Source organism: Electrona antarctica, assembly GCF_951216825.1.
Source record: "Electrona antarctica genome assembly, chromosome: 8".
In the NCBI taxonomy this organism is placed as follows: domain Eukaryota; kingdom Metazoa; phylum Chordata; class Actinopteri; order Myctophiformes; family Myctophidae; genus Electrona; species Electrona antarctica.
Window position 1 is genome coordinate 35951934 of NC_136789.1, and position 26477 is coordinate 35978410.

Here is a 26477-nt window from a genome sequence, read left to right on the forward strand (position 1 = left end):
TTGGCCGCTCGTGGTTCTGAAAGGGGGCCGAGCTGCGACGCTCTAGAGCACCTAGAGCAGGGGGTGTCCACACCTTCTGAAAGGGGGCCGAGCTGCGACGCTCTAGAGCAGGGGGTGTCCACACCTGAAAGGGGGCCGAGCTGCGACGCTCTAGAGCAGGGGGTGTCCACACCTTTTGACTTGAGAGCTACTTTCAAAATGACCAGCTCATCTAGATCTACCCACCGGAAAAACTATTATACCACTGCTGAAAATAGTTTAAATATATGTAGCTGTAGCATATAAGACAAATGCACTTGGAATGGGAAATAGAGGGAGAGACATGGACTAGGTCAGGGTTTTTTGTATTTAATCTGTAATGCTACTGACGTTTGTGCACAGCAACACTCTAGGAAACAAAACGCTAGAAAACAAAAGCTTCCATTGTGGGTTTGAGCTGACAGGCCCCTTTTGATGTCAATCAATCAAGTCACCTTAATTCAAGTGGCAGATGCATATATTTCTTTCTTTAGGGTCATGTCATGTGATCTACTGGTAGATCGCCATCTACCTCTTGGGCACCCCTGATCTAGAATGCTATGTCTAATGTCTACAGCTGTGAACCTGATCTAGAATGCTATGTCTAATGTCTACAGCTGTGACCCCTGATCTAGAATGCTATGTCTAATGTCTACAGCTGTGACCCCTGATCTAGAATGCTATGTCTAATGTCTACAGCTGTGACCCCTGATCTAGAATGCTATGTCTAATGTCTACAGCTGTGACCCCTGATCTAGAATGCTATGTCTAATGTCTACAGCTGTGACCCCTGATCTAGAATGCTATGTCTAATGTCTACAGCTGTGACCCCTGATCTAGAATGCTATGTCTAATGTCTACAGCTGTGACCCCTGATCTAGAATGCTATGTCTAATGTCTACAGCTGTGACCCCTGATCTAGAATGCTATGTCTAATGTCTACAGCTGTGACCCCTGATCTAGAATGCTATGTCTAATGTCTACAGCTGTGACCCCTGATCTAGAATGCTATGTCTAATGTCTACAGCTGTGAACACTATTAGCTTCACGGCTCACAGTCGGACAGTTGGAGAGCAGAAAGTGAATTGTCATGGATTGGAAGATCACCAGGAAATAAATGACCATATATTTGGAAATTCAATGTGAAATTAATTTTAATTACAACGTGTGTATTTGTTTTGTGAATGTCTCTGGTCTCTTCTTCCACAGGGGTGAAGATCTGCGACGCTTACAACGCTGCCGTGGAGTACGTTAAGAAGGAGAAGTCAGAACTGGTGTCCAAACTTACCAAAAACCTGGGGTAGGAGGAACACACACACACACACACACTACACACACACTACACACACACCACCTTCCATTTTGTCTCATAATGTTCATTACACTTAACCCATTTTGAGCGGGAACCCTTTTGGTGTTTTAAGCATTATGTTATGCCCTGAAGAAGGCAACCTGCTTGCCGAAACGTAAAAAGTAAAAACACAAAAAGAAAAGTAGTGGCCTGTAGACATCGCCACTACTGGTGGCTCCTACCTTTCCATTTATGCTTTAGCTATTGAAAAATAGCAGATCCACAAACTTGTAGGTCTGCTATTTTTGAAAAATCTTGAAAATGTTGTGCAAATCTTTGAATGTATTAATCTTTCACAGGAAACGTTTTAACTCAAATCTTTGAATGTATTAATCTTTCACAGGAAACGTTTTAACTCAAATCTTTGAATGTATTAATCTTTCACAGGAAACGTTTTAACTCAAATCTTTGCTTCTGGGGAGGTTGGGGTTTTCAGAAAACTGTCAGGCCTAAATGGGTTAATGATTGCTTTTCCTCCTGCAGGTTTGCCATGGGAATAGAGTTCAGAGAGGGGTCCCTGGTGCTAAACGCCAAGAACCAGTACAAGCTAAAGAAAGGTGAGTAGTGAATAGAGTTCAGAGAGGGGTCCCTGGTGCTAAACGCCAAGAACCAGTACAAGCTAAAGAAAGGTGAGTAGTGAATAGAGTTCAGAGAGGGGTCCCTGGTGCTAAACGCCAAGAACCAGTACAAGCTAAAGAAAGGTGAGTAGTGAATAGAGTTCAGAGAGGGGTCCCTGGTGCTAAACGCCAAGAACCAGTACAAGCTAAAGAAAGGTGAGTAGTGAATAGAGTTCAGAGAGGGGTCCCTGGTGCTAAACGCCAAGAACCAGTACAAGCTAAAGAAAGGTGAGTAGGGAATAGAGTTCAGAGAGGGGTCCCTGGTGCTAAACGCCAAGAACCAGTACAAGCTAAAGAAAGGTGAGAAAACACAACGTTTCACTGCCAACAAAGGGTGCGTTCGGAAATGCGCCCTGAACGCACTGGTGTGCTCTCTAGTCGTTCGTTTATTCAGTGCACTCGGTGCGTTGTCGAAAACCCAGTGTGCTGCACACCGGGTGGGCCGAGTGCTATCTGATTGTATTAAACAACGTTAAACTCACTTTGTCTGTCTGTCTGTCTGTCTGTCTGTCTGTCTGTCTGTCTGTCTGTCTAACAGGCATGGTGTTGAGCATCAGCCTGGGTTTTGCTGACATGGTGAACAAGGAGGGCAAGAAGGAGGAACAGAAGAAATATGCTCTGTTTGTGGGAGACACGGTTCAGATCAACGAGGTAGGACCAGCATTTCACCTTATAATGCAATACATTTAGAATGTCCTGACATGGTAATAATGCAATACATTTAGAATGTCGTGACATGGTAATAATGTAATACATTTAGAATGTCGTGACATGGTAATAATGTAATACATTTAGAATGTCGTGACATGGTAATAATGCAATACATTTAGAATGTGGTGACATGGTAATAATGCAATACATTTAGAATGTCCTGACATGGTAATAATGTAATACATTTAGAATGTCGTGACATGGTAATAATGTAATACATTTAGAATGTCGTGACATGGTAATAATGTAATACATTTAGAATGTCGTGACATGGTAATAATGCAATACATTTAGAATGTCGTGACATGGTAATAATGTAATACATTTAGAATGTCGTGACATGGTAATAATGTAATACATTTAGAATGTCGTGACATGGTAATAATATAATACATTTAGAATGTCGTGACATGGTAATAATGTAATACATTTAGAATGTCGTGACATGGTAATAATATAATACATTTAGAATGTCGTGACATGGTAATAATGCAATACATTTAGAATGTCGTGACATGGTAATAATGTAATACATTTAGAATGTCCTGACATGGTAATAATGTAATACATTTAGAATGTCGTGACATGGTAATAATGTAATACATTTAGAATGTCCTGACATGGTAATAATGTAATACATTTAGAATGTCGTGACATGGTTGTTTATTTTACAGTTTGCATTACATTCACCCAGACCTTAAAACACACACACACACACACACTGATTGCAGAGGAAACCACCAACCTGGACATCAGGAGCAGTTGGTGGTTCAGTGTCTTGCTCAAGGACACTAGTCGAGGAGCATAGGGATATTTCGCACTAATTTGTCTAAAAGTGCCAAATGTTGCACAGATGTAGCCCAGAGCATGCTCTAATGCTATAGCTAGTGGCGCCCGAGCCGTCGACCTCTGGGGTCGCCACAGTGGCCAAATCCATATGGCCACCTTAACTCTTTGAGAGTTTCAAGGATTTCTATATAGTTTTTAGACTTCTCTATGGCAGAATGGCGTTTTTGAATGATTTATTGAAAATTCTCTGCTGTGAATGTGTGACAACGAAAGACCTTCAGAGAAAGCTTGGCTTGTCTGCTTCCAGGAAAAAAATGAACTGAGTTGATAAAATGTTTAGTTGTGGTGTTGGAAGCCATTTAAAAGAGCCTGCATTTACACTGGGTAGTGTTTCTAGGACAACAAAAAAAGTTATGACCGGTTGAAGTTTTATTTTCTAAATAACTTTTTTTCTGCTGGGCGTACATAGCCATGCAATATCTCATTTTAAAGGGTGAGTTGTCTAGTTCAATTAAAATAAAATAAAAAGTTTATCACATGTACCACTGTAGATATTTTGCCATCTATAAATAGCATGGTCAGTCATGATCAATCTGACCTATCCAGCTAAAAGTCCCCCTAGCTCTGAAATGGAACATCATATAAACTCAATTCTTTTTTGGGGTAAAATTAGACATTCTAACGCACATTTTGATATATACCATGTTTACATAGTCTTACCAGTACCGTGTCTATTCATGCATGTATCTCAAAAACCTGTTGTGAAGAAACAGTTTTGATAAAAAACTCATCCAAGGACATTGTTTTGATATGACTTTGTGCCCATGATATGTATCAAAATATAGACTTGAATGTATACTGTATTATAACAAAAAAATTGGGTTCTTACCATCTACCGTTACAGAGTAAATCACAGTTGAAACTCGCTTAGTCAAACCATAAACCTCAGACTAGTGAACAAAATAGCCATGACAGGTCTAACTCATTGTAAAAGCTTGTCTTTTATTTTTTATGACTACTAACATAATACAATTATAATAAATATTACAGAAAATAAATAGGCCTACATACAAAACAGTTGTCCCCAAACTCCCCAGTGTCCCCAAACCACTGCATTCCAGTTGTTCTTGACGGTGTGTGTGTGTGTGTAGGCTAAATTTAAAAAAAACAACAACTGAAATGAATGAATGCATCCGGTTCAGTGTCGGAGAACTCCATCGCAGTCTTGACTCTTCGTCTTCATCATCATCATCATCATCATCATCATCATCCTCCTCCTCCGATGCCAGTTCTAAATATATAAAAATAAACATTTAGCTGTAGTCAGCCCGGCCAATAGCCAGTTGGGGGGGGGGGGGGGGGGGGGACGTAAGCTATCTGACATCATCGTCATCATCATCATCACACGGAGACACACTAAACAATGTACAATCATGATTGTATACAATATACAATGAATGCAATTATCATGCAAGCTCAGACGTCAATGAAACGTCATACAGATCTTATATAATACGCTACTGTTAGCTTCACTCCCCGTCCCCCCTCCGATCCTTGTAGCAACGTCATCATAACCACGCGTTGCTTCAGTAAACGATGCATGTTTGTTCTCCGTCTTTGTAGACAGTAAATAAAAGGAGCGAACATTACTCTAAAGATCAGATCGCCTATAAGGCACGCTACAATATAAAATACTTGTACTGCCATGCGTGCATGCCTGCTACGATACATTTGTACTGCACCAACCAACCGATCGACACCAACCCCCCCCCCCCAGCCCTTAGCCAGCACCAATGCACCGACCAACACCATTAGCCAGCACCTTCGGTGCTGGCTAATGGCTGGGGGCCATCGTGGTGAGTCATTCTGGCGTCATGATCTGACTAGTAGTAGTAATTATCCAAGCATCTATTTGTAGCGATCATCTTATGATTTCTGATCACTATAGAAGGGCATTTTCTACAATAAGATTACCTCAAAACATTCCGGGTTGATCGTCTTCTTCAATGGTTTCCCGGTATAGCTCATCGGACGACGATGGGGAGACAATGAAAAAAGGAGGGAGGGAGCAGCGAGTCTCGCTGTAAGCACTGGACCAGGGCTACTCCGCCTGGAGAAGGCGACTGGGACGCGTATGGATCAATACTACTACCACAAAACTCGCTCAAATAAATAGTACTGCTTTCAACTTTTTCTGCTAGAAAATCGCTCGGGCGAGACGGCAAACAGGCAAAACAATGAAAACTATGAAGACTCCCTCTGCCCCCACTGTTTACAGGGGGTGGGACCAGCTTCCAATGGCAACACGTACACGTGTGTCACGTGACACGGGTTTTCTGGGTAATGTAGTTGGAATATAAGCTCAGGAATTTAAACAGCGCTTCGGAGCATATTAATATGTTTAGATTCATCAAAAACTGTGAAGACGCCAATTGGCGTCATTGATCATTTACGGAATTCTGATGAAGACGCCAATTGGCGTCTTTCACCTTCTAAGGGTTAAAGGTGTGTTCTGTTTAATAAAGATCTGGAGAGACATGGAGACTCCTGTTACTGAACACACACTATTATAGCAATGAGTAGTTGAGTACTATCACTATGTAACTTGTAGATCTGTTAATTAATTGTATTGTGAAATGTGTTAATGTGATTGACAGGAGGAAGCGGCTACAGTACTGACTCCAGTTAAAAAGAAGATCAAGAACGTGGGGATCTTTCTGAAGGTAAGATGGCGGCATGACACCTGTCTCTTCAATGTATTACTAAATATAACGTCAGTTAACATTTCAGTGTTTGTCATATTTTAAAATAATGTTTTTCTCTCCCCAGAACGATGATGAGGAAGATGAAGAGGAAGAGGCTGATGATGCCGAGGAGCTGCTTGGGAAAGGAGCACGCAGCGCCGCCCTGCTGGCCGACAGGACCAGGGTGAGAACAATTTAAAACAAGGACCCCCGGGGCCACATTATGTGAAGGTGGGGGCTGCCAGTTGCTCATGTATGATCTAAGACAACAAAGTAATTGATCGTCATGTGTTCAGAACGAGATGACGGCGGAGGAGAAGAGGCGGGCCCACCAGAAGGAGTTGGCCAATCAGGTGAACGAGGAGGCCCGGCGGCGTCTGACGGAGCAGAAAGGAGAGCAGCAGATTCAGAAGTGAGTCACTTCACGTGGTTTACTGCACATTCTAGAAAAGTCTTTAAGGTCAAGTTCTTCAGGCCAAGGACCCCCTTAGCTGAGAGAGATGTTCTTCGGGCCAAGGACCCCCTTAGCTGAGAGAGAGATGTTCTTCAGGCCAAGGACCCCCTTAGCTGAGAGAGAGATGTTCTTCAGGCCAAGGACCCCCTTAGCTGAGAGAGAGATGAAGATTAAAGCAGATTAAATGTTAGATTTCACAGATGTCTTCATAGACTTGTTGGACAGCTCTGTCAACGTGTAACGTTAATGTCTTATTTTCATCTCATCAAAACGTCCTTCTTAATTCTTGTTCTTGCCCCCCCCCCCCCCCGTCCCCCCTCCAGGGCCAGGAAGTCCAACGTGTCTTATAAGAACGTGTCCCAGATGCCCCGGGAGAAGGACATCAGAGACATGAAGATCTTCATCGACAAGAAGTACGAGACGGTCGTCATGCCCGTGTTCGGCATCTCCACGCCGTTCCACATCGCCACCATCAAGGTAGGAAAATACGGTTTTCACACTTTTAGAGCATATCCGGGGTCATCATATGGTCATACCTGACGATGGATGCCAATCCGTGGTCATCATATGGTCATACCTGACGATGGATGCCAATCCGTGGTCATCATATGGCATCAGTATGTCGGTAGAGGAGACTATATTAACTAGTTCTAACCTGTATTCTCGTCCAATAGAACATCAGTATGTCGGTAGAGGAGACTATATTAACTAGTTCTAACCTGTATTCTCTCCTATAGAACATCAGTATGTCGGTAGAGGAGACTATATTAACTAGTTCTAACCTGTATTCTCTCCTATAGAACATCAGTATGTCGGTAGAGGAGACTATATTAACTAGTTCTAACTAGGGCCGGGACTTTAACGCGTTAATTGAGATTAATTAACTACAGAAAAATTAACGCGTTAAAAAAATTAACGCATTTTAATCGCACTATTTTTTTCACCGCGGAAAGTTGTCACTGGACAGTTTTCAGATGGACCGGCGCACCACCCAGTTCACCGAGTGAAGTGTCCGTTGTTACAGGGAGTGGAAACCACCCCCCTTTAGAATGGTATGCCCCAGCAGCATTGGGGGAACAATAACACCACCAGACAGTTCACCAGACCGGGGGAAGCCGCTGAGATCACTTTGCTTGTCCCCGTGGATTGGAAATAGGATTTAAAAGGCTATCCGATGATAGCGTGGATTACAGCACAGTTGTGTGCAATTATTCAATAAAGAATTCGCATATCACCGAAGACCGCACCTCGTCAAGCCTCCAGTATCGGCTCGATGCGAAACATGTTGCACCGAGCCTAGCCTGGAAGCTAACGTCAACAACAGTAGCTCTGGTCCTTAGCGTAGTTAGGACTCAGGAGGAGTTCTATGGTACTTCATTTGATCCTTTCCCCTCACACCCACGGAAGTGCAGGCTGTGCAGCCCCTCGTTTTTAGCACAAAAAAATATGTGAAAGCCTACTTTCCTCCTTCTAACACTATGGATCAGAGCTAACGTCATTCCAACTACCAGTAGTAATTCAAGGACCCGACCAGATGACATGGTTTCTAACTAAACGGTTATGGCCAAATAAAATGTAAAATCTGTTAATGGCTGTTACTGTATGTCCACGGAAGAAACACAGAGGTGCTTTGTTATGGTCATGTCACTTTGCTGCACCAAGCCCCCCCCCCCCCCCCCCCCCCCCCCAACCCTGTGGAATGCATTCCCCAAACACTCAGAGACATGCCCCCACCATCCAAACCTTCAATATTGCTTTCCCCAGCTATTTCATCTATTTAATTCCTTAGTGTTTTTCCTCTAATAAAGTTGTTTTTGATTTATCATGTCCCCCTTGTAAAGCATTTTTTTGTACTCAGAAAAGCTTTATATAAATTATTAAATTTGAGATATTATTATAATTTATTACCCCTATTATTACTACAAAAACAATGTTTTATTGCTTAAACTTATGTATTCACTATTCATTGATTCACTAGTATACCAAAATCCATTTAAAAAATAGCTTTCTCACTGTTCTCGGGTCAAATAATGATATGCGATTAAAATGCGATTAATCGAGATTAATTAACTACAAAGCCTCTGATTAATTAGATTAAAATTTTTAATCGAGTCCCAGCTCTAGTTCTAACCTGTATTCTCTCCTATAGAACATCAGTATGTCGGTAGAGGAGACTATATTAACTAGTTCTAACCTGTATTCTCTCCTATAGAACATCAGTATGTCGGTAGAGGAGACTATATTAACTAGTTCTAACTAGAGCTGGGACTCGATTAAAAATTGTAATCTAATTAATTAGAAGCTTTGTGATGAATTCATCTCGATTAATCACATTTTAATCGCATATCAATATTTAACCCGAGAACAGTGATAAACCTTTTTTTTCAAATGTTTTTTGGTATCCCAGTGAATCAATGAATAGTATCTACAGGATACCGCTCATTTTCAACATGTTACTGTCATTAATATACCTTAGAGCTGTTGTGTGGAAATAATACAAAAGTCACCCCATTCTGTGTTGCCTAGAACTGGAGGTCTGAAAATAAATCAGTGACAGTAACAAGTACATCTCAGTGACATCACAAAGCTGTACTTCATATTGTTACTGTAACAAGTACATCTCAGTGTCATCACAAAGCTGTACTTCATATTGTTACTGTAACAAGTACATCTCAGTGTCATCACAAAGCTGTACTTCATATTGTTACTGTAACAAGTACATCTCGGTGTCATCACAAAGCTGTACTTCATATTGTTACTGTAACAAGTACATCTCGGTGTCATCACAAAGCTGTACTTCATATTGTTACTGTAACAAGTACATCTCAGTGTCATCACAAAGCTGTACTTCATATTGTTACTGTAACAAGTACATCTCAGTGTCATCACAAAGCTGTACTTCATATTGTTACTGTAACAAGTACATATCAGTGACATCACAAAGCTGTACTTCATATTGTTACTGTAACAAGTACATCTCAGTGTCATCACAAAGCTGTACTTCATATTGTTACTGTAACAAGTACATCTCAGTGACATCACAAAGCTGTACTTCATATTGTTACTGTAACAAGTACATCTCAGTGACATCACAAAGCTGTACTTCATATTGTTACTGTAACAAGTACATCTCAGTGTCATCACAAAGCTGTACTTCATATTGTTACTGTAACAAGTACATCTCAGTGTCATCACAAAGCTGTACTTCATATTGTTACTGTAACAAGTACATCTCAGTGTCATCACAAAGCTGTACTTCATATTGTTACTGTAACAAGTACATCTCAGTGACATCACAAAGCTGTACTTCATATTGTTACTGTAACAAGTACATCTCAGTGACATCACAAAGCTGTACTTCATATTGTTACTGTAACAAGTACATCTCAGTGACATCACAAAGCTGTACTTCATATTGTTACTGTTTTTGTCAGACCTCCAGTTCTAGGCAAATTATTATTTCCAGTTTTCCACACAACTCCATAGAAAAATGTTGAAAATGAGTGGTATTCCCCTTTAAGCAATACAACTTTTTTTTCAACAGATAAACAAGTGCAGCAAGTGCCTATATAAAGTGTCTATGAATACTCAAATGGGTATGAGAAAACAAATAAAAACTACTTTATTAGGGGGGAAACACTTAGACAAAGGAATAAAATAAAAAACGGTGGAATGAACTAGCTGGGGAGTGCATTTCACATGGGGTTGGGGCAGACCATTGTCTGACCACGGACTTTCACACTTGCTGCTTCAGTATGTTTCGCATCGAGGACAGCTTGACAGCTTCGTGCTGTGGTGAAATCTCCGCGAGCCTCTGCAAGTCTCTACTCTGCGAGACATGCTAAGCTGAAGCAGCTAGCATGGAACTTTGGAAGCTAACGTTGGTCATATGGCTTATGGATCCTTTCCCTCTGACATTGCACACAACCATGCTGCTATCCACGCGTCCATCCGATAGCTTTTAAATCTAAATGTCCCATCCACGGAGCAAAAGCGATATAAGCGGCTTCTTCATTTGATTCGTTTGGGTGTTGTTGTTGTCTGACAGAGCTGTAGTGTAGAGTGAACTGGACTGCTGCTGCTGCTGCGAGGGGGGGGCTGCTCCTCCTCCTGCAAGGCATGCAGCAGCCTAATGAGCCCTGAATGAGCCTATTCAGTACTAGAAATGCGCCCAGTGAGAAACTTTCCGCCGTGAAAAAAAGGTGCGATTAAATGCGTTAATGTTTTAACGCGTTAATTTTTCTGTAGTTAATTAATCTCAATTAACGCGTTAAAGTCCCGGCCCTAGTTCTAACCTGTATTATCTCCTATAGAACATCAGTATGTCGGTAGAGGAGACTATATTAACTAGTTCTAACCTGTATTATCTCCTATAGAACATCAGTATGTCGGTAGAGGAGACTATTAACTAGTTCTAACCTGTATTCTCTCCTATAGAACATCAGTATGTCGGTAGAGGAGACTATATTAACTAGTTCTAACCTGTATTCTCTCCTATAGAACATCAGTATGTCGGTAGAGGAGACTATTAACTAGTTCTAACCTGTATTCTCTCCTATAGAACATCAGTATGTCGGTAGAGGAGACTATATTAACTAGTTCTAACCTGTATTCTCTCCTATAGAACATCAGTATGTCGGTAGAGGAGACTATATTAACTAGTTCTAACCTGTATTATCTCCTATAGAACATCAGTATGTCGGTAGAGGAGACTATATTAACTAGTTCTAACCTGTATTCTCTCCTATAGAACATCAGTATGTCGGTAGAGGAGACTATATTAACTAGTTCTAACCTGTATTCTCTCCTATAGAACATCAGTATGTCGGTCGAGGGGGACTATATTAGACTATATTAACTAGTTCTCTCTCCTCTCCAGAACATCAGTATGTCGGTAGAGGAGACTATAACCTGTATTCTCTCCTCCAATAGAACATCAGTATGTCGGTAGAGGAGACTATAACCTGTATTCTCTCCACCAATAGAACATCAGTATGTCGGTGGAGGAGACTATAACCTGTATTCTCTCCACCAATAGAACATCAGTATGTCGGTAGAGGAGACTATAACCTGTATTCTCTCCTCCAATAGAACATCAGTATGTCGGTGGAGGAGACTATAACCTGTATTCTCTCTCCTCCAATAGAACATCAGTATGTCGGTGGAGGAGACTATAACCTGTATTCTCTCTCCTCCAATAGAACATCAGTATGTCGGTGGAGGAGACTATAACCTGTATTCTCTCCTCCAATAGAACATCAGTATGTCGGTGGAGGAGACTATAACCTGTATTCTCTCCACCAATAGAACATCAGTATGTCGGTGGAGGAGACTATAACCTGTATTCTCTCCTCCAATAGAACATCAGTATGTCGGTAGAGGAGACTATAACCTGTATTCTCTCTCCTCCAATAGAACATCAGTATGTCGGTGGAGGGCGACTACACCTACCTGAGGATAAACTTCTACGTTCCCGGCTCCTCTCTGGGACGCCACGAGGGGAACATCTTCCCCAACCCGGACGCTACCTTCGTCAAAGAAATGTAAGATGATACTCTAAAAAATATATATTTAGAGAACAGCGGATGAGCTTTTTTGTCACCCGAATCCGCATGTGCATAATTATAATCCGCCCGTTATCCGACCGCAATTTATTAATTAATCCAATTTATTAATCCGCACCACCCGCAATCCGCTGCGCAGGGAAGCGCCGGGAATAGCCGATCTACAAGCTCACAACGCGACGCTGCGACGCGTTGTGAGCTTGTAGATCGGCTATTTATACTACTTGTACAAACAATGTCACTCACCACTCTCTCGACAGTTCACCAATGTTACGTAGTGGTTGTATATATCCATTTCCATGGTAACACGCTGTCCACGTTTTCGCGACGTATTTTCATACAGCATATCCAGCGGTCATCGGCGGCAGGGTAAAGAACTTAATCACTCCCAGTCCCACGCCGAACGTATATTCCTCCCTTCTGTTTTACTTAGTTTTAAGTTTCTCTCAGACTCACTAGCTGCCTGTTAGCAACTTTAGCGTAGCTGCCTGTAGGAGACCACTGTGTTGTTGTTGTTGTGCAACAGGACCCAACTTCATAGGCGGCTAATTTGTGCCAGATCATGGAAAATTATTAAATTAAAATACTACTACCAACGCACGCACGCCGAGATTGTGTGCGTTTTAAAAGCTATAATAAGCATATTTATATACTTTATTATGCCATTACTTTATTTCCCGCATTATTTCACCCGCGGTTTATCCTATATTAATTTATAATAATATGAATTGACCCTAATCCACCCTAAACTGCGGTTCACCCGCGGCAACCGCGGCTAAATCCGCCACCCGCTGGTCTCTAATATATATATATATATATATATAATATACCCTTGAATATAAGATTTTGGCGGGCCTCGATGCCGTCGTAATGGCTGATTTTACACTTGCTGAAAATAGCCGATCTACAAGCTGCTAGTTTCAGCATGAAACCAATAGACTTCTCTTTTATTTATACTAGATCTCTCGTCTCCACTAGTTCCTTCCTAACATTTTAGTCTAGTTTTTATTTGTTGACGAAATTGTCAGTATATTTAGTTTTAATCATCATAGCTTTAGTTTTCATGTAGTTTCCATTTAGTTTTCCTCAGTGAAAAAAGGTAGACGACGAACATTATTCCTCATAGTTTCAGTCAACGAAAACACCACCTGTCGTTGAATGGAACATCTCTCTCTCTCTCTCTCCCCCCGTTCCCCCGTCCCAGAACGTACCGAGCGTCCAATCAGAAGGCTCAGGGGGACACGTCGATTCCCGCCACCAACCTCCAGAACGCGTTCCGCATCATCAAGGAGGTCCAGAAGCGCTACAAGACCCGCGAGGCGGAGGAGAAGGAGAAGGAGGGCATCGTCAAGCAGGACTCGCTGGTCATCAACCTCAACCGCTCCAACCCCAAACTCAAGGACCTCTACATCAGACCCAACATCGCCCAGAAGAGGATGCAGGGCTCTCTGGAGGCACACACTAACGGTGAGGGACAGGATGGCTTAGGGCTCTGAGGAGGAGGGAGGGCAGGAGGGCTTAGGGCTCTGAGGAGGAGGGAGGGCAGGAGGGCTTAGGGCTCTGAGGAGGAGGGAGGGCAGGAGGGCTTAGGGCTCTGAGGAGGAGGGAGGGCAGGAGGGCTTAGGGCTCTGAGGAGGAGGGAGGGCAGGAGGGCTTAGGGCTCTGAGGACGAGGGAGGGCAGGAGGGCTTAGGGCTCTGAGGAGGAGGGAGGGCAGGAGGGCTTAGGGCTCTGAGGAGGAGGGAGGGCAGGAGGGCTTAGGGCTCTGAGGAGGAGGGAGGGCTTAGGGCTCTGAGGAGGAGGGAGGGCAGGAGGGCTTAGGGCTCTGAGGAGGAGGGAGGGCAGGAGGGCTTAGGGCTCTGAGGAGGAGGGAGGGCTTAGGGCTCTGAGGAGGAGGGCAGGAGGGCTTAGGGCTCTGAGGAGGAGGGAGGGCAGGAGGGCTCTAAGGAGGAGGGCAGGAGGGCTTAGGGCTCTAAGGAGGAGGGCAGGAGGGCTTAGGGTGTGAGAACTGGAGGGCTTAGGGTGTGAGAACTGGAGGGCTTAGGGTGTGAGAACAGGAGGGCTTAGGGTGTGAGAACAGGAGGGCTTAGGGTGTGAGAACTGGAGGGCTTAGGGTGTGAGAACAGGAGGGCTTAGGGTGTGAGAACAGGAGGGCTTAGGGTGTGAGAACAGGAGGGCTTAGGGTGTGAGAACTGGAGGGCTTAGGGTGTGAGAACAGGAGGGCTTAGGGTGTGTCCAGGTTCAGTGATAGATGGTTGTGTCTCTGTGTCTCTGTGTCTCCCAGGGTTCCGCTTCACGTCGGTACGTGGGGACAAGGTGGACATCCTCTACAACAACATCAAACACTCCATCTTCCAGCCCTGTGATGGAGAGATGATCATCGTTTTGCACTTCCACCTCAAGGTAGGTCTGTGTGCATGTGCGCGCGCGTGTGCGTGCGTGCACGTGTGTGTTGCAAATTCTCAAATATGATGTTTAATTGAGTCAGTTATATTGGAATGTCCAGTGCAAACAATTTAGGAGGAAGTATTTTCACCACATTTTTGTTTCTACCGTTTATAAAGTTCAGATTTGCACACACACACACACGCTGTGAACCAAATGGACCCATTTGGTTTCATTTTACACTTTCAAGAGTAAAAGTTTAGTTAAACATCTGCATTACTTAATTCACAATAAGTCTACACAATTAGAGAATGTAGAAGAACTTAGAATTGTTATTTTGATCAACGTTTGCCTGTTATCTCTCCTAATGGTACCAACATCAATACAGCATGGAATAGTGGTAAAAAATCGTATTCAACGACAACATATTATTAACTTTTGGGTCTGAGAGGCTAAATGTCATCAAACGGTGATCCGTGGCTCAAATGCCGAAGAAAATAATGGACCTTGACGTGAAAAGGCTTTAAAACGGTCAATTTTCTCTTTTAATAATTCATATTTTCTTTTTCCCCTGACTCCCCTGACTCCAACCAGAACGCCATCATGTTCGGTAAGAAGCGCCACACAGACGTCCAGTTCTACACGGAGGTGGGGGAGATCACCACAGACCTGGGGAAGCACCAACACATGCACGACCGAGACGACCTCTACGCCGAGCAGATGGAGAGGGAGATGAGGCACAAGCTGAAGAGCGCCTTCAAGAACTTCATCGAGAAGGTGGAGACGCTGACCAAGGAGGAGCTGGAGTTTGAGGTTCCCTTTAGAGACCTGGGGTGAGTTCGAGGTCCTCTTCATAGACCTGGGGTGAGTTCGAGGTCCTCTTCAGAGACCTGGGGTGAGTTTGAGGTCCTCTTCATAGACCTGGGGTGAGTTCGAGGTCCTCTTCAGAGACCTGGGGTGAGTTCGAGGTCCTCTTCAGAGACCTGGGGTGAGTTTGAGGTCCTTCAGAGACCTGGGGTGAGTTTGAGGTCCTCTTCAGAGACCTGGGGTGAGTTTGAGGTCCTCTTTAGAGACCTGGGGTGAGTTTGAGGTCCTCTTCAGAGACCTGGGGTGAGTTCGAGGTCCTCTTCATAGACCTGGGGTGAGTTTGAGGTCCTCTTCAGAGACCTGGGGTGAGTTTGAGGTCCTTCCGAGACCTGGGGTGAGTTTGAGGTCCTCTTCAGAGACCTGGGGTGAGTTTGAGGTCCTCTTCATAGACCTGGGGTGAGTTCGAGGTCCTCTTCATAGACCTGGGGTGAGTTTGAGGTCCTTCATAGACCTGGGGTGAGTTTGAGGTCCTCTTCAGAGACCTGGGGTGAGTTTGAGGTCCTCTTCAGAGACCTGGGGTGAGTTTGAGGTCCTTCATAGACCTGGGGTGAGTTTGAGGTCCTCTTCAGAGACCTGGGGTGAGTTCGAGGTCCTCTTCAGAGACCTGGGGTGAGTTTGAGGTCCTCTTTAGATACCTGGGGTGAGTTTGAGGTCCTCTTCAGAGACCTGGGGTGAGTTTGAGGTCCTCTTCAGAGACCTGGGGTGAGTTTGAGGTCCTCTTTAGAGACCTGGGGTGAGTTTGAGGTCCTCTTCATAGACCTGGGGTGAGTTCGAGGTCCTCTTCAGAGACCTGGGGTGAGTTTGAGGTCCTCTTCAGAGACCTGGGGTGAGTTTGAGGTTCCCTTCAGAGACCTGGGGTGAGTTTGAGGTCCTCTTCAGAGACCTGGGGTGAGTTTGAGGTTCCCTTCAGAGACCTGGGGTGAGTTTGAGGTCCTCTTTAGAGACCTGGGGTGAGTTTGAGGTCCTCTTCAGAGACCTGGGGTGAGTTTGAGGTCCTCTTTAGAGACCTGGGGTGAGTTTGAGGTCCTCTTCAGAGACCTGGGGTGAGTTCGAGGTCCTCTTCATAGACCTGGGGTGAGTTTGAGGTCCTCTTCAGAGACCTGGGGTGAGTTCGAGGTCCTCTTCATAGACCTGGGGTGAGTTCGAGGTCCTCTTCATAGACCTGGGGTGAGTTTGAGGTCCTCTTCAGAGACCTGGGGTGAGTTTGAGGTCCTCTTCAGAGACCTGGGGTGAGTTTGAGGTCCTCTTCAGAGACCTGGGGTGAGTTTGAGGTCCTCTTTAGAGACCTGGGGTGAGTTTGAGGTCCTCTTTAGAGACCTGGGGTGAGTTTGAGGTCCTCTTCAGAGACCTGGGGTGAGTTTGAGGTCCTCTTTAGAGACCTGGGGTGAGTTTGAGGTCCTCTTCAGAGACCTGGGGTGAGTTTGAGGTCCTCTTCATAGACCTGGGGTGAGTTCGAGCCTTCGAGGTCCTCTTCAGAGACCTGGGGTGAGTTTGAGGTCCTCTTTAGAGACCTGGGGTGAGTTTGAGGTCCTCTTCAGAGACCTGGGGTGAGTTTGATTTCCCATCTTGTGTGGGAAGCCAATAGGATCATAATTAAATCTCTTTAATCGGATCACCGCTTAAATCATGATTAATCACCATTCGAACTATGTCCGTATATTGTTGTGGGAATGGAAAGATAAATTACAGAAAGCGAATATATACATTTTACATACGTATGTATGTTTTATTCTTTATAACAAATCCAGTGTGGTAGGATCACAGACATATAAAGATAGACGCCCCTTTCAGCTCTGGAGTTTATGTGCTCAAGGGAGGGCAAGACATTCCCGAGATTCCTTGCGAAGCTCCGCAGAACCATGAGTGTGCGTCACAGAGCACATGTTCGGGTCCCGGAAAAGATGTGCTGTGATTGGCCAGTAGTCACTTGAGTGGCAGCGTGACGTAGTGTTCCGTCCACTCTTCCTCCGCCCTCCCGTCGACACACATGGCTCCAACGAACTGCAGCATCTATTTGTTTTATATCTATGGGTAGGATGGTGTCTGTCTCTCACCATGCTGTGATCTGTGCCTCTATCTATGGGTAGGATGGTGTCTGTCTCTCACCATGCTGTGATCTGAGCCTCTATCTATGGGTAGGATGGTGTCTGTCTCTCACCATGCTGTGACCTGAGCCTCTATCTATGGGTAGGATGGTGTCTGTCTCTCACCATGCTGTGACCTGAGCCTCTATCTATGGGTAGGATGGTGTCTGTCTCTCACCATGCTGTGATCTGAGCCTCTATCTATGGGTAGGATGGTGTCTGTCTCTCACCATGCTGTGATCTGAGCCTCTATCTATGGGTAGGATGGTGTCTGTCTCTCACCATGCTGTGATCTGAGCCTCTATCTATGGGTAGGATGGTGTCTGTCTCTCACCATGCTGTGATCTGAGCCTCTATCTATGGGTAGGATGGTGTCTGTCTCTCACCATGCTGTGATCTGAGCCTCTATCTATGGGTAGGATGGTGTCTGTCTCTCACCATGCTGTGATCTGAGCCTCTATCTATGGGTAGGATGGTGTCTGTCTCTCACCATGCTGTGATCTGAGCCTCTATCTATGGGTAGGATGGTGTCTGTCTCTCACCATGCTGTGATCTGAGCCTCTATCTATGGGTAGGATGGTGTCTGTCTCTCACCATGCTGTGATCTGAGCCTCTATCTATGGGTAGGATGGTGTCTGTCTCTCACCATGCTGTGATCTGAGCCTCTATCTATGGGTAGGATGGTGTCTGTCTCTCACCATGCTGTGATCTGAGCCTCTATCTATGGGTAGGATGGCGTCTGTCTCTCACCATGCTGTGATCTGAGCCTCTATCTATGGGTAGGATGGCGTCTGTCTCTCACCATGCTGTGATCTGAGCCTCTATCTATGGGTAGGATGGCGTCTGTCTCTCACCATGCTGTGATCTGAGCCTCTATCTATGGGTAGGATGGCGTCTGTCTCTCACCATGCTGTGATCTGAGCCTCTATCTATGGGTAGGATGGCGTCTGTCTCTCACCATGCTGTGATCTGAGCCTCTATCTATGGGTAGGATGGCGTCTGTCTCTCACCATGCTGTGATCTGAGCCTCTATCTATGGGTAGGATGGCGTCTGTCTCTCACCATGCTGTGATCTGAGCCTCTATCTATGGGTAGGATGGCGTCTGTCTCTCACCATGCTGTGATCTGAGCCTCTATCTATGGGTAGGATGGCGTCTGTCTCTCACCATGCTGTGATCTGAGCCTCTATCTATGGGTAGGATGGTGTCTGTCTCTCACCATGCTGTGATCTGAGCCTCTATCTATGGGTAGGATGGCGTCTGTCTCTCACCATGCTGTGATCTGAGCCTCTATCTATGGGTAGGATGGTGTCTGTCTCTCACCATGCTGTGATCTGAGCCTCTATCTATGGGTAGGATGGTGTCTGTCTCTCACCATGCTGTGATCTGAGCCTCTATCTATGGGTAGGATGGTGTCTGTCTCTCACCATGCTGTGATCTGAGCCTCTATCTATGGGTAGGATGGTGTCTGTCTCTCACCATGCTGTGATCTGAGCCTCTATCTATGGGTAGGATGGTGTCTGTCTCTCACCATGCTGTGATCTGAGCCTCTATCTATGGGTAGGATGGTGTCTGTCTCTCACCATGCTGTGATCTGAGCCTCACTGTGAGTCTGAGCTGCCACTACTAAATGTTTGAAGTTCAAATAATTTTGAGCCTGATGGTCCTGATGAGAGGAGTGAGATTAAAAAACTGTTTTGTGTGTTTTTCAGTTTCCAGGGAGCGCCCTACAGGAGTACCTGTCTGCTACAGCCAACGTCCAGTTCACTGGTCAACACCACGGAATGGGTGAGTCTAGTTCACTGTGAGTGCCGTGCTACGAACTTGTAGATCTGCTATTTTTTTTAAATCGTAAAAAGGTGCCTCAAATCTTTGAATATATATTCAAACATTTTTAACTCAAATTCTTGCTTCTGGGGGGGGGGGTCCCTGGAACAACACATTTTCAGATGGGGGTCGGTGGCCAATTACATATAATTTTTGGGGGTTCTTGACATGAAATATTGAGCACCACTGATATAGAAACATGGGTACTTCAGAAAACTAAAGACATTTTTTTAATTTCGACGTCAGGCCTAAATGGGATAATTTTCTTGAATAAATGCTCGGTGTGTGTGTGTGTGTGTATGTGTGTGTGTGTGTGTGTGTGTGTGTGTGTGTGTGTGTGTGTGTGTGTGTGTCCAGCCGCCGTTCGTGGTGACCCTGGACGAGGTGGAGCTCGTGCACTTTGAGCGTGTCCAGTTCCACCTGAAGAACTTCGACGTGGTCATCGTCTACAAGGACTACAACAAGAAGGTCACCATGATCAACGCAGTGCCCGTCAACTCCCTGGACCCCATCAAGGAGTGGCTGAAGTAAGTACCAGGTTGAGGGCCCCGTACTTAGTACGGTCTGATGCCCTTGACGGAGATATCAAAACCGGTCGCATCGCTCCACAGCCTAGGAGCGCCTGTTGCGCAATCATTGAAGTTGCGCAACAGTGAGACGTCATCGAAAATGTTCCTCCCCTGTTTAGCCGACGACAACGAAAATCTTAAATAACTCGCGATCTAAATCATCCCGTCTAATTCTGAAAAAAAAGATCATGTGTTAGACGGGCCCTCCGCAGTCCAGTCGCTAGTAGCAATAGAATTAATAAAACCTCACGTTGTTGTCGATCGCATCGAGAGTGTTTTGGCTACATTTAGCTGCTACAGCCACATCCGGGATAAACTACAAGCTCACACTGCGTCTGGTTGCACCGCGTTGTGAGCTTGTAGATCTGCCTTGTAGATCTGCCTTGTAGATCTGCTTGTAGATCTTCCTTGTAGATCTGCCTGTAGATCTGCCTTGTAGATCTGCCTTGTAGATCTGCCTTGTAGATCTGCCTTGTAGATCTGCCTTGTAGATCTGCCTTGTAGATCTGCCTTGTAGATCTGCCTTGTAGATCTTCCTTGTAGATCTGCCTTGTAGATCTGCCTTGTAGATCTGCCTTGTAGATCTGCCTTGCGATAGACTGAGAAGTCGGCCAAGTCTAATTATTATTAGAACTCTATATGGCAGGGAGGGAGATTTGAGTTTCCCAAACGTATTATGAATTGGATTATAAATGATGGCAACGGAGTCTTGCTGCAAGTTGCTGGGCAGCAACTAAGCACGGTGCACGGTGCAGGGTGCAGCAACTAAGCACGGTGCAGGGTGCAGGGTGCAGCAACTAAGCACGGTGCACGGTGCACGGTGCAGCAACTAAGCACGGTGCACGGTGCAGGGTGCACGGTGCAGCAACTAAGCACGGTGCAGGGTGCACGGTGCAGCAACTAAGCACGGTGCACGGTGCACGGTGTAGCAACTAAGCACGGTGCAGGGTGCAGGGTGCACGGTGCAGCAACTAAGCACGGTGCAGGGTGCACGGTGCAGCAACTAAGCACGGTGCACGGTGCAGGGTGCAGCAACTAAGCACGGTGCAGGGTGCAGGGTGCAGCAACTAAGCACGGTGCACGGTGCAGGGTGCAGGGTGCAGGGTGCAGCAACTAAGCACGGTGCACGGTGCAGGGTGCAGGGTGCAGGGTGCAGCAACTAAGCACGGTGCAGGGTGCACGGTGCAGGGTGCACGGTGCAGGGTGCAGGGTGCACGGTGCAGCAACTAAGCACGGTGCACGGTGCAGGGTGCAGCAACTAAGCACGGTGCACGGTGCAGGGTGCAGGGTGCAGCAACTAAGCACGGTGCAGGGTGCAGGGTGCAGCAACTAAGCACGGTGCAGGGTGCACGGTGCAGGGTGCAGGGTGCAGGGTGCAGCAACTAAGCACGGTGCAGGGTGCACGGTGCAGGGTGCAGGGTGCACGGTGCAGGGTGCAGGGTGCACGGTGCAGCAACTAAGCACGGTGCAGGGTGCAGGGTGCAGCAACTAAGCACGGTGCAGGGTGCAGCAACTAAGCACGGTGCAGGGTGCAGCAACTAAGCACGGTGCAGGGTGCAGGGTGCACGGTGCAGGGTGCACGGTGCAGCAACTAAGCACGTTGCACCAAATGTCTTGGTTGGAAAAGGACGGTCGTTCCGCTGCAGCAGCTGAGGCTCCCGTGTTGCTTCGACTCGGTGCAGAGTAAGACATGCAAAGGTATCGCATTTGGATACAATGCAATGCATTATGGACAGATGCCTATGCATTGTCGAAATGTTCCCTTTCGTGCATTTAATAATTAAGTTAACAACTGTGCTACATTATTGCATTTAGCGCTCCCCTCTTGTCTTTTTAATGTAACCAAAACCCCCCTACCACTGTCAGTGGCTCAGTCAGTTTAGAGAGCTTGCCCAGTTTAACTTCGAAGAGAGGGGGCGAAAATATAAGAAAAACAACAAAAGATAGCCTAGTTTGGCAGCCCTTGTGCTGTGCATGCAAAGTTAGTAGCAATCTACAGCATGTTCGCCGCCTTTGTTTTAAATTGTCCCCCATTCGCACGTCGGCAAAACCGTTCGCAGTTCACACCTATTGGTCGGAGATGCGCCACCACCCCCACGCCAATCATTTAATCCACGCTATGCCCGATAACCGGCTCGACAAGCCAAAAGCTTATTGATACTCGGGTCTCGATAAATGCCGAACCGGGTTTGAAATGGACCCGATTTTCGGGCTCCATCCCTAATCAGGACGATATCGTTACGTCATGTTGTAGTCATTGTTTTGTAGTCATCAGGATGATATCGTTACGTCATGTTGTAGTCATTGTTTTGTAGTCATCAGGATGATATCGCTACGTCATGTTGTAGTCATTGTGTTGTAGTCATCAGGATGATATCGCTACGTCATGTTGTAGTCATTGTTTTGTAGTCATCAGGATGACATCGTTACGTCATGTTGTAGTCATTGTGTTGTAGTCATCAGGATGATATCGCTACGTCATGTTGTAGTCATTATTTTGTAGTCATCAGGATGACATCGTTACATCATGTTGTAGTCATTGTTTTGTAGTCATCAGGATGATATCGTTACATCATGTTGTAGTCATTGTTTTGTAGTCATCAGGATGATATCGTTACATCATGTTGTAGTCATTGTTTTGTAGTCATCAGGATGATATCGTTACGTCATGTTGTAGTCATTGTTTTGTAGTCATCAGGATGACATCGTTACATCATGTCTTCCCCCCCCCCTCCAGCTCCTGTGACATCAAGTACACAGAGGGCGTCCAGTCCCTGAACTGGACGAAGATCATGAAGACCATCGTTGATGATCCAGAGGGCTTCTTCGAGCAGGGAGGATGGTCCTTCCTGGACCCAGAGAGTGAGGTATGAACTGACCTACTGACCGCTCCCCTAGGGAGGATGGTCCTTCCTGGTCCCAGAGAGTGACCGCTCCCCTAGGGAGGATGGTCCTATTGGACTCATAGAGTGAGGTATGAACTGACCTACTGACCGCTCCCCTAGGGAGGATGGTCCTTCCTGGTCCCAGAGAGTGACCGCTCCCCTAGGGAGGATGATCCTATTGGACCCAGACTGACCGCTCCACTAGGAGGATGGTCCTATTGGACCCAGACTGACCGCTCCACTAGGAGAATGGTCCTATTGGACCCAGACTGACCGCTCCACTAGGGAGGATGGTCCTATTGGACCCAGACTGACCGCTCCACTAGGAGGATGGTCCTATTGGAGCCAGACTGACCGCTCCCCTAGGGAGGATGGTCCTATTGGACCCAGACTGACCGCTCCACTAGGGAGGATGGTCCTATTGGACCCAGAGAGTGAGGTATGAACTGACCGACCAATCAACTAGCATTTCCTTTTAGTCATTCTCTCTCTCTCTCTCTCTCTCTCTCTCTCTCTCTCTCTCTCTCTCTCCCTCCCCCCCAGGGGAGCGGGGCAGAGGAGGACTCTGAGTCAGAGATGGAGGACGAGACGTTCAACCCGTCTGGAGACGAGTCTGAGGCCGAAGGAGAGGACAGTGATGAGGACTATGACTCTGAGACAGAGGACTCTAGTGAGTACACAAAGCAAAGTTCTGTGTTTACCCAGGGAAGTGGACTAAGCTCGAGATGCTTGTTTACAGCCACACCCTGCTCATAGAACATTTCATGGTAGGGGTTCAATGCCTTGCTCAAGGGCACTTCAGCTGTGGTAATTTTAACATGCCGGTCCGGGGATTCGAACTGGCAACCTTCTGGTATCAAGACCGCTCCGCAAACCGTTCGGCCACCGCTGCCACACACACACACACACACACACACGCATACACACACAGAGGGAGAGGACAGCGATGAGGACTATGACTCTCAGACAGAGGACTAGTGAGACACACACACACACACACACACACACACAACTTTCTTCCTTTGTGACATCATAGCTTAGTTTTTAATTCAGTTTTAGTTGAAGAAACAAACACTGGCAGTGTTGTTTTAAAGCTGCTATAAGCAATAATATGTCAACATTTTAATGACCTTTTCTTTTATTTATTTTATTGGTATTCAGACAGCCAGCAATGGGCAAAACGCTCCCAAAAACATGTAGTCTCTGTGACAAATCTAGGGGCCGCAATCTGCATTCAAAGATGTTCCTAGAAGCTTTGTCATTGGTCGAAACAAAACCCGGTCGCAATGACTACAGACTACAGCGAGGGCAGTCTGGGTAGTGTAGTTTTAACACTGTGTTGTTTCTCCTCAGACTACAGCGAGGGCAGTCTGGGTAGTGTAGTTTTAACACTGTTTCTCCTACAGACTACAGTCTGGGTAGTGTAGTTTTAACACTGTGTTTCTCCTCAGACTACAGCGAGGGCAGTCTGGGCAGCGAGGAGGAGAGCGGGAAGGACTGGGATGAACTGGAGGAGGAAGCCAGGAAAGGTTTGTGTGTTTCTGCTACTCACTGATTAATGTTCTGTCACTAAGGGCTCTTTCACACCGGGCCTGTTTGGTTGGTTTAAAACGAACCATGGTCCGCTTACCCCTTTGGTTTGTTTGGTTGGTTTAAAACGAACCATGGTCCGCTTACCCCTTTGGTTTGTTTGGTTGGTTTAAAACCCCTTTGGTTGGGCTGGTGTGAACGTGCATCCGAACTCTTGTGCGGATCAAAGAAGCGAACCGTGGTCCGCCAAACAATTCCGAACTCGGTTCGCTTCCAAACGAACAACGGTTGTGACCAAAAAGTGATTTCCCCTCATGTTCTTTTTCCCTCCATCATAAAATGACCTCTTCTTTTTTCTTCACTATTTGGTTCACTTAACGTGTCCATGTGTCATTTGTTCACACATTTGATTCGCTTTACAAAGTCCTGTGTGAACACCAAACGGACCAACACCAAAATGCAAATATTTGGTCCTTGATCCGGACCTTCTAAGCAAACTTTGGGTGTGAAAACGCCCTAAGACTAGATTAAAGCTAATGTTGGACATGGAACCATTCACTCAACTCACTCATGCTTGGTTAACCCTTGGTAACCCTGTGTGGTCGTTCTACAGCGGACAGAGAGAGTACCTACGAGGAGCCCGAGGCGGAGAGCAAGAAGAGGAAGAGCCGACCGCCCGCCAGACCCTCATCAGCCAAGAAGAGGCGGAGGCACTAAATGTTCCACGCACACACACACGCGCACACACACACACACACACACACACACACACACACACACACACACACACACACACTACTGCCAAACATAACCCTTTCTACCCCCAGCCAGCTCTTTTTCACTCATATTACACACACACACACACACACACAGTGTATATAGAGGTAGACCCCCCCCCCCCCAACAAACAAACGACTCCTGTTGCTCCGTTAAATTGTGGGTGTAAAAATGCCACGCCCGCTGGGTCCATCCTTGCATTGTCAGTCTTAAAGCTGAGGATTGTACTGTTGGAGGTTCAGCAGACTAATGCAATTTGAGTTATTTCAGGTGGTTCTCAAAATTTAAATCGCCCCCCCCCCCCCCCCCCTGAACCCCACCTGGAGAACAACAGTTCTGTTTTCTTTTCACCTCCACACCTCCACACACACACACACACACCATCTGTCAGGCCTTTGTGTGTGTGTGTGCGTGTGTGTGTGTGTGTGCGTGTGTCTGTGTGCGTGCGTGTGTGTGTGTGTGTGTGTGTGTGTGTGTGTGCGTGCGTGCGTGCGCGCTCTGGTTTTGTTGAAATGGGTTTTTATTGAAAACATTTGTGTCGTCGGGTTAAAATTTTCTGTTTAAAAACAAAACTAAAAAAAACATAATAAAAAAAAAAAAAAGATTTAAGGAATTGTTTCTTAAGTAATAAATAGAGATAGAAACAGAAGACTTGACACGTTGTCCTTCTGCCAAGCGTTTTATATAACAGTCCAATAAATGATTAAAAAAAAGCCCCCCATCCCCAAAATATCATCTAAAATCGTCTCCATGTTTGTTTATGTGTGGAGGAAACTTTTCTTTTTTTACATTGGTTGATTCTGGAGCTGTTTTTTTAATGAAGTTTGTATACGGACACACACACACACACACACACACACCACACACGCCACCGACACACACACACCGATACACACTTGCCTCTCTCCTATTTCTTCCTCCTTTCTCTCCTGTTTTTCTTTGTTCCGGATAGACTTGTATTGTTAATTCTTGAAGAAAAAAAAAGAGAAAAATCCTGTTTTTTGTAATAAAAATTAAAAGTAAATACTGTAGTCTACTCTGTTGGGGTGTCTGTGTTCTTTCCTCTGTAGAAGTAGAAGTATTTAACAGTTATACTGCGTAACCCGTGTTCCCCACGATTTCATCCATTTTGACCTGAGATCAGATTCTACAAATGTCTTCTACATCCTGACAGTTTTCTGAAAAAGCTATGTTTCCATGTCAGTCGTTCTTCGATTTTTCAAAAATAGCAGACCTACAAGCTCATAGCGCGCCACGAGCTTGTAGATCTGCTATTTTTCAATAGCTAAAGCATAACATAATGCTAA

The 26477-nt window shown here is 45.6% G+C and overlaps 1 protein-coding gene across 3 annotated transcripts in view; it reads left to right on the forward strand.

Annotated features, from left to right (window-relative positions):
* supt16h (SPT16 homolog, facilitates chromatin remodeling subunit) overlaps positions 1-26206 on the forward strand; it is a 53820-nt gene extending 27614 nt beyond the window's left edge. For all 3 annotated transcript variants that reach the window (XM_079507365.1, XM_079507363.1, XM_079507364.1), the window contains 17 exons: positions 1228-1318; positions 1853-1926; positions 2525-2637; positions 6144-6209; positions 6316-6414; positions 6527-6642; positions 7008-7161; positions 12100-12227; positions 13453-13715; positions 14532-14650; positions 15227-15465; positions 19295-19370; positions 19767-19936; positions 22716-22845; positions 23407-23533; positions 24315-24392; positions 25007-26206. In XM_079507365.1, coding sequence (XP_079363491.1) covers positions 1228-1318; positions 1853-1926; positions 2525-2637; positions 6144-6209; positions 6316-6414; positions 6527-6642; positions 7008-7161; positions 12100-12227; positions 13453-13715; positions 14532-14650; positions 15227-15465; positions 19295-19370; positions 19767-19936; positions 22716-22845; positions 23407-23533; positions 24315-24392; positions 25007-25110 — 2147 coding nt within the window. In that variant the 3' untranslated portion in view covers positions 25111-26206. The remainder of the gene's footprint in view (positions 1-1227; positions 1319-1852; positions 1927-2524; positions 2638-6143; positions 6210-6315; positions 6415-6526; positions 6643-7007; positions 7162-12099; positions 12228-13452; positions 13716-14531; positions 14651-15226; positions 15466-19294; positions 19371-19766; positions 19937-22715; positions 22846-23406; positions 23534-24314; positions 24393-25006) is intronic.
* The last annotated feature ends 271 nt before the right edge of the window (positions 26207-26477 follow it).